The sequence below is a fragment of the Diabrotica virgifera genome, chromosome 6, assembly GCF_917563875.1.
Source record: "Diabrotica virgifera virgifera chromosome 6, PGI_DIABVI_V3a".
NCBI lineage: Eukaryota > Metazoa > Arthropoda > Insecta > Coleoptera > Chrysomelidae > Diabrotica > Diabrotica virgifera.
The window spans coordinates 158,749,373-158,765,626 of record NC_065448.1 but is presented as its reverse complement, the minus strand read 5'-3'; the positions used below and the strand labels follow the sequence as shown (position 1 = coordinate 158,765,626).

Sequence of the window (16,254 nt, the reverse complement as noted above, 5' to 3'; positions counted from 1 at the left end):
AGTTTTAATAAATTTTGTGGAAGTATAGAAAACAAACGTTTTCAGTGTTTTATTGTTAGGTAAATAATGGCGGTCAACGGGCTATAAAACCCTATCTCTGACCACACTGACTTCTTATACATTGGACAGCTTCAATAGAATAATTATTTGGTTTCAAGCATAGACTACGGGGAGGTCTGCGCGGAGCCTGTTGCATACTATCTCTTGGTATGCCATTCGAATTTGCTGTTGGCCAAGATGGCCAGATCATCCGTATAAGAATTCCTATGTTTTCGCACTATATCAACTGATTGAATCTGATGACATAGTCATCAAAATCGGCATTTTTGTTGTTACGCCAATCGGCGACGTCGTCGGCGTTATATCTGTATATTTTAGGGTCTAAAATCATGAATATTTTGCAGATACTCTCTTATTTGAAGCACTATTTCGCTTTTATTTATTTTTCTTCTATTAGTTCCATGACCGTTATTGGTTATTGGATATAATGTTCTTCTTCTTCCTCTTTATAAGCCATTCTGCTTGTTCATGGGCGGATTGATACCTCTATGGAAGGTTGTCACTCCATCTTTTGCGCGGTCGGCCGATACTTCTACCGATTGGTGATTTATCTCTTGCTATTTTGACCACACATGTCTCCCCTATTATGGTTATGTGGTTATTCCATTATTTTTTTCTATTTAGTGTCCATTCGATTAAACACTATACGTTACATTGTCTTCTAATGTCTTCACTTTCGATCTTTCAGCGCATTTCCTGTAATTCTTCTCAGTACTCTCATCTCTGCCGTTTCCAGTAGTATTTGTGTTCTGGCTGTATCGCCTCTTCTGATGTATATGTCATTATTGGCCTTACACTGGCTTTATAAATTCTTGACTTCATCTCATTGTTAATATGTCGGTTTCGCCATATAGTGTTATTAAGGCATCCTGCCAGTCTATTTGCTTTTTGTATTTGATTTCTAACTTCTTTGTCAAGGTCTCCGTAACTTGACAATGTAATTCCAAGGTATTTTATTTCCATTACTTGCTCAATACTGATGCCATCAATTTCTATTTAACATCTGATTGGTTCTTTACTGATTATCATTGTTTTATTTTTCTGAGATGAAATTGTCATATTGAATACTTTTGCTGTTATCTTAAATATGTGGACTAATATTTGCAGACTCTCGTCATCTTAGACTATCAATATTGCGTCGTCTGCGTAACAGAGTACTTTTACATGTTTGTTTCCCATTCCGTATCCTCTTCCTTTGTTGACGCTTTTGATGATTTCGTCCATGATTAAATTGAAGATCATAGGGCTCAATGAGTCTCCCTGTCTTATTCCGTTGCCTATGTCTGTATGGTTCTTTTCATGAGGATTTTTCAGTGCGTCACAAATGATAGAAAAAAGGTAAGTCCGTGATAATATACATTTATAACATTATTCTAACATGACATTTTAGTTAAATGTGACAGTTGTCAAATTTTATTTGCAATTGGGCATAAAAACAAATCAATTGTCTTTATTGCATTTATAAAATGGTATTTTCTTTGATTTGTATAGTCTTATAAATTGTACAGATTATATTCCTAGATATATTATATTATAATTAGTAAATAAATTTTTTTCTATTATAGCGCCATCTATTGATAACTAGAATAATCACCGAACTAGAATAATTACCAAAGTAATCACCGACGTGCCTTTTTTCTGTTATATACAATTTAATGCGTTAGAAAGAAATCGAAAAACTGTGACGCACTGAAAAATGCTCATGAGAAAAAGCATAGCTTCTGTAAGTTGTCCATCCATTCTGACTTCCATTTTGTTGTTATATGGTAGATTTTTTCAATAGTTTTTATGATATCTAAGGGAAATCCTCTTTTATACAGAAGATGGATTACATCTGTGAGTCTTAATTCTACTCTGTCAAATGCTTTCTTCAAGTCAATCAGACATAGAAATGCTGGTCTATTATACTCTAGTGATTTATCAGTAATTTGCTTTATGACGAATATTGCATCTGTACACGATCTCCCAGTACGAAACCCCCGTTATTCATCTGCTAAACTTATCCTCTGATTGATTAGGTCTTGTAAAATATCATGTTGACTATTATAGTTCGGCTGCAAAGTACCAGTCTCTAATATAAGTTAAAGAGTAGAAGTGAGATGATACAGCTTTATCTCAATGCTATGTTTATATTTATTTCACTCGGCAGTTCTTATTCAACTTTTATTCTTGCCACTTGATGCCAGTATAAAGTATTCGCGGTGTGCAAGTACTTGGAAGGGATACGTGAAACGATCGTGCGCGAATAGCGGAGAAATATTGCAGCTTTCTTAAATAATTCATATTGTCAATTGAAATTGTCAAATTGACGTACATTTCATATCTACTGTCATTGAAGGAGAAAAATTATATGTTGCTCCACAATATTGATATGATATGTAATTATTATATAAAGGCAAATTTAATTAATTGTATTTTGCGTGCAGTACTGCATTTTAATAACTAATTTTGTTTACTACATACAATTGTTTACGTTTTCATCACATAACCTGAATCTTATTTTTTCTTCTTATTATTTTTTTGGGCTATAGCCTTGACAATTATCCAGCAACCAGGACTAACGTAATTGGTCAATACAATTAAAAGTGCAGAGCGTAGAAATAGATGTCGCTTTGCGCAACTTGCACGGTCCCAATAACATTTCCGAATCTTGGTTCAAAGATGTTATTAACGAATTTAGCAGATAATAGTATCATTATCTTTGATTAATAATAAAAAACTTAAGCTAAACTTAAGCCACGTTAAGTATTAAAATATTTTTCATGTACAGTAGAGCGTCGATTATCCGAACGTCGATCAACCGAAACGACCGGTTATCCGAACTCCCGCGCCCCGCACTCGAGTACTGAGCAAGCGTTAGTAATTAACGCTTAAAATATCTTCAATTTTCTTCAATTGTGTTGCAAAGACTGCACTTTTTTGTTTAATTGCTATTTGTCATTATCAAGGTATAAACAAATATGCAGTTATATAAATATGGTTTTTATTCACTTGTGGATAAATATGTATGACAATCTCAATATAGTTCGATTATCCGAACAAATCGGTTTTCCGAACGCCCATGTCTCCCAATTAGTTCGGATAATCGACACTCTACTGTATGTTCTTAAGTAGTAACTGTGTTTTTCACAAAGTCCCTTAGCGCATATGTCTGAAATATGTATAACCAATATTTTTATTTATAGAGATCAAATATTTAAATGGGCTAAATAAAAATGTGCACTTTTAAGTAGAACAGTTCATATTTCGAATAAAAGCAAAAAGCACCAGTTTAGGCTACTTACCGCATCAGGTGACAGTGAGTGTTTTCTATAACCGCCTCGAGGCTAAAAGAAGCAACAGCAAAAGCACATTTAGGAAGATCATCCAACATAAAAAAACAGAAGTATCAGACAACTGAATATACATGCCTGTATTAATGTTAGTAGTTTTAACTATGTGTAGTTATTTTGAAAAAACTCCATCTTACCATGCCAGATCGTGCCTCTTCGGCTAGTTTCGCGGCGTATCTCGCTATCAAACGATGCTCGTCGTCGCGGGCACTGTCCAAGCTGTAAACAAAATTTTTGCCTCAAATTCTAAAAATGACAAACGTACGATGGCAAAGAGTTAAGATTGAAGAATTATTTCTTCAGAAGGTTACGATAAACAAGTTAAATCAAAATTCTTCTTCTTTCTCTTTATAAGCAATTCTGCTTGTTCATTGGCGGATTGATACCTCTATGGAAGGTTGTCACTCCATCTTTTTCGCGGTCGGCCGATACTTCTTCTACCGATTGGTGATTTATCTCTTGCTATTTTGCAAGGTATTTTACTTCCATTACTTATTGAATACTGCTTATTACTGATACCATCAATTTCTATTTTACATCTGATTGGTTCTTTACTGATTACTATTGTTTTGGTTTTCTGAGACGAAATTGTCATATTGAATTCTTTTGCTCTTATGTTAAATCTGTGGACTAATCTTTGCAGACTATCTCCATCTTGGGCTACCAATATTGCGTCGTCTGCGTAGCAGAGTATTTTTACTTCTTTGTTTCCCATTCTATATCCTCTTCCTTTGTTGACGTTTTTGATGATTTCATCCATGATTAAATTGAAGAGCATAGGATTCAATGAGTCTCACTGTCTTATTCCGCTGCCTATATTTATAGGTTCTGTAAGTTGTCCATCTATTCTGACTTCCATTTTGTTGTTTTGGTAGACGTTTTCAATAGTTTTTATATCTAGAGGGATTACATCTTTGAGTCTTATTCTGTCAAATACTTTCTTCCAGTCAATCAGACATAGAAATGCTGGTCTATTATACTCTAGTGATTTCTTAGTAATTTGCTTTATGACGAATATTGCATCTGTGCACGATCTTCCAGTACGAAAACCCTGTTGTTTATCTTCTAAATTTATCCTCTGATTCATTAGGTCTTGTAAAATTTTAGTTGTAAGTTTTATGGTAGTATTTAGCAAGTTGATACCTCTGTAGTTTTCTGGCTACTTTTTATCTCCTTTTTTGAATAGTAGAATTCGTTCGCTCGTTCTCCATTCTTCCGATATTTTATTGTGTTTTATGATTTTGTTAATTAATGTTGTTAATTGTTCTGTCATTGCTGCTCCGGAATATTTCAGTTATTCGTTTGGTATTCCATCCTTACCTGCAGCTTTTCTGTTCTTCAGTTTTTCAAGTGTTTTTCGAACTTCCTCTGTAATTATATTAACTTCTTCATTTGTGATAATTTATGATGTTTCCGGTTCTAGCGTGACTTGTTTTTCCTCTCCATAGAACGTATGCTTCTTGTGTCTTGGTTGACATGTAAGTTGCAGATAAGTTTTTGTCTTTTCTTTATATTTTTGCTTCACTTCTGTACAAACCCATTGGGTTCTTCTCCTTGAGAACCACTTACTTTTCGTACAGAATCTATTTTAGTATTTTTTTTCTGTTAACCCATTCACTACCGATCGAAAAGGATGGAACTTGGCTAGGAGCCAGTTTGTTGAACGGCACCTAAATGAAGTAATCGTATCCCTCGCTGGCGCGTGAACGACACCTGACTGAAGTAACCACATCAAGCGCTGGCGATGCTGTTCAGCGAATGGGTTAATTTTTATTTATTGAACCTTGATACATTATTTAATTCTAAGGCGGTACCAAGTTCGTCTGGTCAACTAGTAAAATATAACAATTGGGGCCAATAGAATCAAAACCTGCTAGATCCATGTTTTGAAACTTTTCAGGAGGTTAAAAAAAGACATTAAAAATGTCAATTTTCCAAAAAGTATCCGGCATTTCTCAATCAAAGGATCATAAATAAATTCTGCATGCTGCATGTCCCTTACATCTTCAGAAATTTGTACTTTTAGTCTGGATTTAGCAGAACGAAAAATTTAGGATTTAGCAGGTTTTGATTCTGATAGACTGAATTAGAGACTCTAAATTTTAAAACTTAGTTAATGTTAATTACCTTCTTGCCGTCGATCTGCTATCTAAACTTCCCATACCATCAAATGCTGCAAAATTGCCGTCTGGAAAACCATTATGGGAAGGAATAGGGGAAGGAGGACTGAAAAAGAAAACAAAAGTTACATTGAATTTCAGGCAATAAATGTTTTCATTTAAGAATGTAGGCGCAAATATTTTACGGAGCTATCCCCACGGTTTCTTTCTTTACACGGCAAATTACGTGTAGTAAAATTATCACTGGTATGGAACTATGTATTCAGTGATTACAATAATTTATACGATAATAAAAATTAATACTTAATCGAGAAAAAAGAAAAAATGATAAAGTGATTTTTTTTATAATATGTATATTGTTACTATGGAACCCTTATATAAATTTTGAACATCTTTAAGGTGATACAGTAGTGATAAACAGGTAGCCAAAACGCGTTCCAAGATTGCGGCTGTAATTTTGAATATTTTTTCGAGATATTTGGCACACGTATTCGTAATATAATAAAGAATGGCGGTACAGAGCCCAATTTGAAAAATATATTAATATGTGGAAATTACTCTGTAATTAAATACAATATTAAAAAAACCAGCCTGTACCGCCATTAGGAAGAACAAAAAAATACACTTTCTTCAAATAAACTTTTTTATCCGATGCCTAGATTTTATGTCATTTTGGAACTACTAATGAAATAAAAAATTTTAGTAGTTCCAAAATGACACAAAATCTAGGCATCGGATAAAAACGTTTATTTGAAGAAAGTGTATTTTTTTGTTCTTCTTAATGGCGGTAAAGGCTCGTTTTTTTAATATTGTATTTAATTACAGAGTAATTTCCACATATTAATATATTTTTCAAATTCGGCTCTGTACCGCCATTCTTTATTATATTACGAATACGCGTGCCAAATATCTCGAAAAAATATTCAAAATTACAGCCGCAATCTTGGAACGCGTTTTCGCTACCTGTTGATCGCTACTGTTTCCTCTTAAGAGGCAACAGTAGAGATCAACAGGTAGCAACAAACGCGGTCCAAGATTGCGGCTGTAATTTTGAACATTTTGTTGAGATATTTAGCACACATATTCGTAATATAATAAAGAATGGCGGTACAGAGCCCAATTTGAGAAATATGTTGGTAATTACTCCTAGTAAAATTTTTTATCTCTAACAAGAAATCGAACATATTATATAAATAACTGATTAGTCAACATAGAGAAAGTGTCACTGCCATTTTGACAAACCTGCGTCAGATTTCTGTTGTGTTATCTGCATAGGGATTACGAACACTCGATAGGAATCGTATCCACCATGTTTTTCCGTAGCGCCGTAGAGTGTTCGTAATCCCAATGCAGATAACAGAACAGAAATTTGACGCAGGTTTGTCAAAATGAAAGTGACACTTTCTCTATGTTGACTACTCAGTTATTTAGTTATATGTTCGATTTCTTGTTAGAGATAAAAAATTTTACTAGGTCCAATATGACACAAAATCTAGGGTATATTCCATGTCAAATCACTCAGGCAAAAAATTTTGGATCTCCGATTTGTCTGAAAATTGGTATATAGCTTCTGCGGGACGTAAAAATAAGATATTTAAGGTCAAATCTTCTTTTTCTTTTTTCTCAAAATGTGATTTTATGCGATTTTACAGTGATTTGGTGTTTATTTAAACAAATTTGCATTTTCTGTCGTAAAGTATCAATGAAAAACATAATATTTTAATAGAAAGGACTCAAAAATGTCATTATATGGCATTATAACAAGTTATTTTGAATCAAAACAAGTTTTTGTTCAAATTTTATAGTGTAAAAAACGTTAAAATACCGTTTTTTACATTTTCCTCCATTCCCAAAATACATCATCATCGATTTGGCTGAAAATTTGCCCACAGATATCCAAAAGATAGAACTTTAAGTGGTTAGAAGGATTTGAATTATATTACAATACCAAAAAAGTTACATGCAGTAATATCAGACTCAAAAGTATATATTAGTCCAGTCGGGATAGCATTTGACCTTGAATGCCGAGCTGCCCAAAATTTAATTTTTTTGATCTTTAAGGGAGTCAATAGTAGCCTAAATCACGAATGAATTCCTCCGTTACGTTAGCCGCCATCTTGATTTTAAAGGAGAACCTGTTTGGCTCAATATCTCCGCCATTTTTAACTTTTCGACAAAAATGGTAGGAACTGAAATTGTTCCAAATAAATCGTATTTACAATTATTACAATTTCTTTTTAACAATTTTTGTCATGAGGTCCATATTTTCGAGTTAATTTTACTTACAGTAGACGCCTATATTTTTGACTATAATATTGCATATAACTTTTTTGGTATTGTAATATAATTCAAATCCTTCTCACCACTTAAAGTCCTATGTTTTGTCTATCTGTGGGCAAATTTTCAGCCAAATCGATTATGATGTATTGTGGGAATGGAGAAAAATGTAAAAAACGGTATTTTAACGTTTTCTACACTATAAAATTTGATCAAAAGCTTGTTTTTAATCAAAGTAACTGCCATATAAGGACATTTTTGAGTCCTTTCTATTAAAATATTACGTTTTTCATTGATACTTTACGATAGAAAATGCAAATTTGTATAAATAAACACCAAATCACTGTAAAATCGCATAAAATAACATTTTGAGAAAAAAAGAAGAAGAAGATTTTTTGACCTTAAATATCTTATTTGTACGTCCCGCAGAAGCTATATACCAATTTTCAGACAAATCAGAGGTCCAAAATTTTTTTTGCTCCAAAATTGAGTGATTTGAAATGGAATCACCCCTAGGCATGGGATAAAAAGTTTATTTGAAGAAAGTTTATTTTTTTGTTATTCTTAATGGCGGTACATGCTCCTTTTTGCAATATTTTATTTAGTAATAGAGTAATTTCCACATACTAACATATTTCTCAAATTGGGCTCTGTAACGCCATTCTTTATTATATTACAAATATTTGTGCCAAATATCTCAACAAAATATTCAAAATTACAGCCGCAATCTTGGACCGCGTTTGTTGCTACCTGTTGATCGCTACTGTTGCCTCTTAACAACAAAATACTTGGATCACAGAATATATCCTGGTGTATTCTCTGCTTGGATCTTCCATAAATAATAAACAATAAATAACTTTTTATTAAGTTCACGTCTTAAATCAATTTATCAAATACACTATCAATATTATTTAATAAACAACTCAAAATATTCCTGAACCCGTGTCAAATATTTAAAATTGTCACTGTCTTGTCAGCAGATTATGTTCGACTAAGTGCGTTGTATGACAAAGATAGCGAATGTTCGATTTGAAAAATATCACCACGGACATGGTGTTCATTTTTTCGAATCCTGGAAAAACTAATAAATATTCTTAAAAAATTTAAACGCATAATGAATGATTACATTATTACCGAGGGCCGAAAGTCCTTTAGAATAAACAAAAAGTTTCTTTTGAATAAGATATTTGAAATTAAAAATCACATTCAATTTTCTCTACTTTTTCACCCCTGTAACTTATTAAAATAAACTTTATAGAAGTTATCAGGGACTTTCGGCCCTCGGTAATAATGTAATCTTTCATTCTGCGTTTAAATTTTTCAAAAATACTTATTAGTTTTCTCAGGATTCGAAAAAAATGAATGCATTTGAATAGCATTAGTGAAAAATTTTGCGCCCATCCCCTTAATGTAAAATTACCAAGCGTAGACCTATATAAATACTTACACTATATGAGAGAGATTTAGAGTTTTCTCGGGTTGTTCCGGAAACCTTGGTAAATTATTTTTCTGTTTATCAGGAACACATCGAAAGGATTTTCTTAAGGACTGACCAATTGTTTTACTGGGCGACTAGAAATAGAAGCATTTAAAAAAAATAATTAATTATATATAATTAAAACACTTGTACAGTATTTATAAAAAAACTTACAAAGGAAGCGTATTCTTTCACTTGATGTTCAAGTATGTGTGGTGCTGAAACTCTACCCCTCCAAAAACAGTCTTGACAAAGCGTATAATGCGGACATTTCTGACATCTATAACGAAATCCTGTGAAGTTTTCTCTTTGACAAGCATCACATTGCACCGGATGAATAACTAAAAAATGAAAAATCAATAAATGTTTTCAATATGTTTAGAGACTATTAATATTGTTTGATTTTAATAACATAACGCAGATTTTTAGCAGTTCTCGTTGGTTTTGACAAGCCTAATATAAACACGTGCATCTTGCTCACTTTTCATCATACAAGAGTGGATTCATCGTACTCCAACCTAGACGAGACCCGTGTAGACTCACGACAAACAGCAAGGCGCTTTCTTATCCCGACATGTCTTCTCTAATGTGTGTGCGTGTATGTTCTGCGTGTGACTCTTTAACTAGTATACGCGTTCACCGATTGTACCAGGCGTACACTAGTTTTGCATAAATGATAGAAGCAAAACATATTTACGGGAAAAATCAAACCAGTCCGAAATAAGTACCTCAGAAATGAGATTTTTGTTGCTTCGATCGCCTCATCTGGTGTCTTAAAACATTTTCAGCGTAGTTTATTTTTGATTGTCGGGTACACAAAAAAATCCACGGTGCCAATTCAGGAGTGAATGCAGGATGGCCCACCCATGCGATGTGTGCGCAAGCCTTATGGGAGAGGATAAGACGAGTCCGGTTGTTTTTTCGGAGCTCATCAAACTATTTTATACCACTCAGCATTGACAATTCTACCATTCTCTTGTGAAAACGCGGCAACATGTCCTTTTTTCCTTTAAAACTCGCGACCATTTGTTTGACCACTTGGACTATTTTTATTGGCTTTGGCCTATCTTGAAACACCCACAACGTTGATTGATTTTTTGTTTCAGACTTATAGCAATACAGGGTGATTGATTAGTAGGGTAAAGCTCAATAGCTCCGCTATAGTAATAGATAGCAATAAAAGTTAATAACAAAAATTTTAGCCACCTTTGAGTTTCACATTACAAAATTAGTTAGAATGTTACAGGGTGTTCGATAACACAGTGGCAGACCAAACTTATGTTTTTTTAAATGGAACACCCTATATTTTATTTTAAATTCGAAATCCTGTTAACTTCTCCATCACAAAAATATAAAGGTTTGTTATGTTATACAGGGTATTTACAAAGTTATAACCAATTTTATATGAAAATCGTAACAAGTTCAACTCCTGTATAAATAAAAATAAGCAAAACAACAATGGTTTATTATTGCCATATTTTTTAACGTATTGACAAAATTTTCAAGAATGGTCGATATTGCTAATTTTCTTTATATCAAATACAGGGTGAGTCAAAACGCAAGTACATTATTTTCTCAGTAATTTTAAATGGAACACCCTGTATTTTATATCACTATTGAAAAGTACCATTACCGTACTTTAATTCTTAGATAACATTCCCTATGTCTAAATTTATTAGTTTTCGAGATATTTTTCAATGGACCAGTAGCGTGGTCACCCAAATCACCAGAATTTAATAAACTGGACTGATTTTTTTGGGGTTGCGTTAATAATGAAGTTTATAAAATAGGTACCTCCAACAACAAGGGATGAGATGAAAAATAGAATACAAAGTGTATTTCGATGTGTTAATTTACAAATGCTCCGTAGAGTAAGTAGCTCATTCAATGATCGTTTTTAGGCGTACATAAATGTGTTAGGAAATAATTTTGAACACCTTATGTAATTAAATATTAAAAATATTTTATTAAAAGTAGCTTCTAATTTTTTCAAACATGTTTTTTTGCAAAATGTATTACTGATAAATTATGTTTCGTTCTTTATTTGTTACATTTACATACAAAAGTAGTGTTTAATTGTCTTCACAAAATATTGTATTTTGTGTTTGTGTGTTTTTTTTTGTAAAATTTATTACTAATTTTCTTTGTTTATTTGTTGCATTTACATAAAAAGATAGTTTTTAATTGTTTCAAAAATGTTGCATGTAGTGGTTGTGTTTTTGTTTGTAAAATGTATTACTAATAAATTATTTTTATTTCTTTATTTGCTACAGTGTTGCATTGATTACCGGATTGATAATCGGTAATCTTCAATTGTCAATTCAGTCATGGCTTACTTAAAATTTAGATAAATTTAAACACCTAAAATAATTTGCTCTGAAAAATGAAAATATCTCGAAAACTAATAAATTTGGGCATAGGGAATGTTATATAAAAATTAAAGTACGTTAATGTTACTTTTCAATAATGATATAAAATACAGGGTGTTACATTTAACATTACTGAGAAAATAATGTACTTGCGTTTTGACTCACCCTGTATTGATATAAAGAAAATTAGCAATATCAATAATTCTTAAAAATTTTGACAATAAATAAAAAAATATGGCAATAATAAACCATTGCTGTTGTGCTTATTTTTATTTATACAGGGAGTTGAACTTGTTACGATTTTCATACAAAATTGGTTATAACTTTGTAAATACCCTGTATAACATTACAAACCTTTATATTTTTGTGATGGAGAAGTTAACAGGGTTTGGAATATAAAATAAAATATAGGGTGTTCCATTTAAAAAAACATAAAATAGGTCTGCCACTGTGTTATCGAACACCCTGTAACATTCTAACTAATTTTGTAATGTGAAGCTCAAAGGTGGCTAAAATTTTTGTTTTTAACTTTTATTGCTATCTATTACTATAGCGGAGCTATTGAGCTTTACCCTACTAATCAATCACCCTGTATATTCGTGTTTCATCACCAGTCAGCATTCCATACCAAATTTGAGCTGCCTCAGTTGAGTCGTGTTAGTGTGGCGCGACACCAAGACACATGCCTTCTTATGGCATCAGTCAACTGTTTAGTGTACGCCTCGTATGTACAGTAACTTTTTTTTAATTGTTTTTCTGACATTGAAGAGTTGGATGAAGATTCACATCTGCCAGCCATATGTTGATGACCACATTAGTTTTTTTTCAATTTAAAAAATTTACGCTGAATTATTGCTCAATTCATATGCCGAAACAATATACTTTAGCCTAAATACATCCTTAATGTATTAATTAAGAATATACAGATTTAAAAAATGTAACTACTTACCATTTTCAACATTAGCTAGACGATGTAACAGTGGTAACCAAACTAATGCTGGCGGTCCAGGATCAGACATCATAGTATCCAAAAAGTCATTGACGGTGATCTTAGCGTTCTAAAAAATTATTTTAATACAAATAAAATCATCTGTCAGAACTGCAGAACTACCACTATTAATACGAATGTATAGTTCTGAGAATAATCGTTACAATACTTTAACTTAACAAGTCCCTTATTCTATTTGACTGTATGTGAATTATTAATATACTCCTTGTCAGAGGCACCTTTCAGTGCGTCACAAGTGACAGAAAAAAAGGTAGGTCCGTGATACATACACATTTATAATATTTATTCCAGTTGCTGATAGATGGCGCTATAATCGGAAAAAAGATTTAGGTATTTACCCATTATTTACCTATTACATATCTATACGACTATAATTTAAAGTTCTTCTGTCTTTCAGTGTGTCATTAATGATGTAATATATGATTTTAAGAATTTAGAGAATCATAGCATGGCATTTTAGTTAAATCTGACAGTTGTCAGAATCGTAATAGTAATTTGTTATAAAAACAAATCAATTGTGTTTATTTCATTTATAAAAAGGAACGTTCTTTGATTTGTATAGTCTTATAAATTGTACAGATTATAGTCGTATATATATAATACATAAATCATTTTTTGTTCCATTATAGCGCCATCTATCAACAACTAGAATAAATGTTATAAATGATTTTAATCACGGACGTACCTTTTCTCTGTCACTTCCAACTTAATGAGTTAGAAAGAAATCGAAAAACTGTGACGCACTGAAAGATGCCTCTGAGAAGGAGCATATACAAGTTGATAAAGTATCTATTATCACAACATGGCAATAGTGTTATAGTTAAAAGTCAATTATCATATTTATCTCAAAAGTGGATAGAGACTGTCGAAAATTTCAAAAAATCAAGCTGGCAGGCATGGTCCCTTTTGCGAAAAATTGGAGGAGCTAACCAATTGGAATCTAGAGAGGATAAAATGATTCCTGGCAAGGTTGCCTCCTATATAGTATCTCTATTCAAAGCTCCACAAGAATTAACACATACTACCAAACTCAAAAGAGACTTAACGGTATTAAAACAAACGAACAAAACGGCCTCAGAATATTCAACAAGAATTATTATTTGTGGAATGGCACCTGGGTGTGATGGCATCCATCTTGAGTTCCTGATACACAGTGGTGCACACACGAAACAGTAGCTTGCATATACGGATATATGCACAGGCAACATTCCTTCCTCACTTAATCGAAAGATAATTGAAATTCCGAAACCGAGCACACCAAATGATAAGCCAGATAACTACCGCCCCATAGCCCTACTCAGTGTGGTATATAAACTATTAGAAAAGCTTTTCCTCAACAGAATTAGTCACAGGATACTTGAAAATGTACCCACTGAACTTTTATAGAAGCTAGTTTAAAAAAAAAACAAAAAATAGCCGCAGCATTAATTCAACTGTTTGGAGACAGGGATTAATATACATGCTGACCCGTATTATGCCCTGCAGAAAGATAATTAATCTCATTGACAATATTATGCTGACAAACAGAACCTTCCAGGTAATAGTGGGAAATAATATGAGCAGACAGATGGAACTTAATAATGGCCTTCCACGAGGTTCTGTGCTTGCCCCTTTACTTCTGAGCCTCTATATTGCTGACATGCCTGCAACCGAATCTAGCAAGTTTGGATACGCTGACGACTGGACCCTTGCAACAAGCCACCAATCTTTAGAAAACTACAGAAAACACTCTCACGAATGATATACCATCCTCAGCGAATACTTTAAGAAATGTAGATTACAATGAAGTACTACAAAAACTGAATTATCAAGTTTTTATCTTAACCCCTGGCAAACAGGGATTTACGAGTGTATTTAATAACAAATTACTGGAACACAATAAATATCCGAAATACCTCGGGGTTACTCTAAACAGAATACTCACATTCCGAGAACACCTAACGAAAACTTCGGACCTGGCCTAATCTACTTGTTATTATATCTATGCTTGAACGTCCCCGTAAGAATTGTCAGTCCTCGCCTTCTTGTGATTGCGGCGCTGCAAGACACGATCAGGCATATACGCTCTGAGCTTCGCTGGTGTCGCTCCTAGTGGATTACTAATGCAACTTTCACCGGTAATTTTTAAATTTATTATTTAATTGTTATCGCTTAATATTTACAACGCAAAAAAGTAATTAAATTGTAATCGATTTTTTAAAGATTTTGCTAGTCATTTTAACGTTCTATTAATGAAATATTAATTTCTTACTTCGGATACTTTCACAATTATCGTGTAGATGACGCTAAGATTAATAGATTAATTTATAATTACATATTACGGAACATTAAAAAAACTTAAATTCAGTATTTAAAACAGTCGTCGCTGGGCCATCGAGGTGTAAACATCGTTAAAGCGCTCCGAAAAACCGGTGATTAAGAATTCTAATTATCTTATCAACAACAATAAAAAAAAACCCATTAGCAATAAGTGAGAAAAACAAAACAATATGTTCCCTTCGGGGAATCTTATTGGGTTCAGAAATGGACAACCAGTTTATCAACAACAAAACATACAGAGTGATCCAATAAATTTACAAATACCACAAGCAACCAATAACCAACTACAGTGGCAGCCAACAATGATGAAGCAACCAGAAAATGCAATGAACATGAATATGCCAACTATGCAACAACAGTATCATACAACTCCTATACAGACAGTAAATACCAACCAGTTCAGCTCTCAACCAGTTCAGCAGCAAATGCCGACATCAAGTAAAAATAGTGCAAATATCGAAGACAGAGAAACTCACTATATGACATCAACCAGCGAAGATGAAGAAGAAAATCAGACAAACAGTAAAAACGCTTGGCAAGTCATGGGAAGCAATAAAAGAAAGAAAATACATAACAACAAACCAAATCCAAGCGAAATTGAAACAGGTAACCGATTCCAACCGCTGTCGAAAGAAACAGAAGAAAATATTGGAAACGTCGAAACCAACAAAATACCAAAACCTCCACCAATATTTGTACACGGGGTACAGGATTTCAAAGAGATGACAAAGCAATTAGAGGAAATAGCCAAAAAAGAAGAATACCAGACAAAAAGTTTAATAAACAACGTTGTCAAAATAAATTGTGAAACACCAGAAATATACCGAAAATTGGTTAAGGAGTTCAAGGAAAAAAATATATACCATCACACGTACCAACTAAAAGAAGAACGAGCCTACAGAATCGTGATCAGATACTTACATCACTCAACCAATACTGATGACATAAAAAGTGAGCTATCTCAGTTAGGGCACAAAGTGAGAAACATAGTTAATGTAAAACAACAAAAAACCAAAGAACCACTTAATCTCTTCTTTGTAGATTTAGAACCCGCGCAAAACAACAAAGATGTCTATAATATAACAGGCCTACAGAACAGAGTAGTACACATAGAACCTCCACGAACTCAAAAAAACAGTATAATACAGTGCATGAGATGCCAACAATATGGACATTCCAAATCATATTGTAATAAACCATACGTCTGTGTAAAATGCGGAGGCTCACACAATACCACCACGTGCAAAAAGTCAAAGGAGACGCCAGCCATATGTGCGTTATGCAATGGAGG

At 33.1% G+C, this 16,254-nt stretch overlaps 1 protein-coding gene across 2 annotated transcripts in view; it reads right to left on the bottom strand.

Annotated features, from left to right (window-relative positions):
- The window catches only part of LOC114336050 (dystrobrevin beta), a 96,088-nt gene that overhangs the window by 46,746 nt on the left and 33,088 nt on the right, over positions 1–16,254 (bottom strand). The window contains exons 6-11 of one of the 2 annotated variants that reach the window (XM_050653318.1): positions 12,585–12,693; positions 9,441–9,607; positions 9,237–9,361; positions 5,520–5,618; positions 3,530–3,611; positions 3,345–3,386 (exon numbers count right to left, since the gene is read on the bottom strand). In XM_050653318.1, the coding sequence (XP_050509275.1) occupies positions 3,345–3,386; positions 3,530–3,611; positions 5,520–5,618; positions 9,237–9,361; positions 9,441–9,607; positions 12,585–12,693 (624 nt within the window). The remainder of the gene's footprint in view (positions 1–3,344; positions 3,387–3,529; positions 3,612–5,519; positions 5,619–9,236; positions 9,362–9,440; positions 9,608–12,584; positions 12,694–16,254) is intronic. The other variant, XM_050653319.1, reaches the window with a different exon arrangement.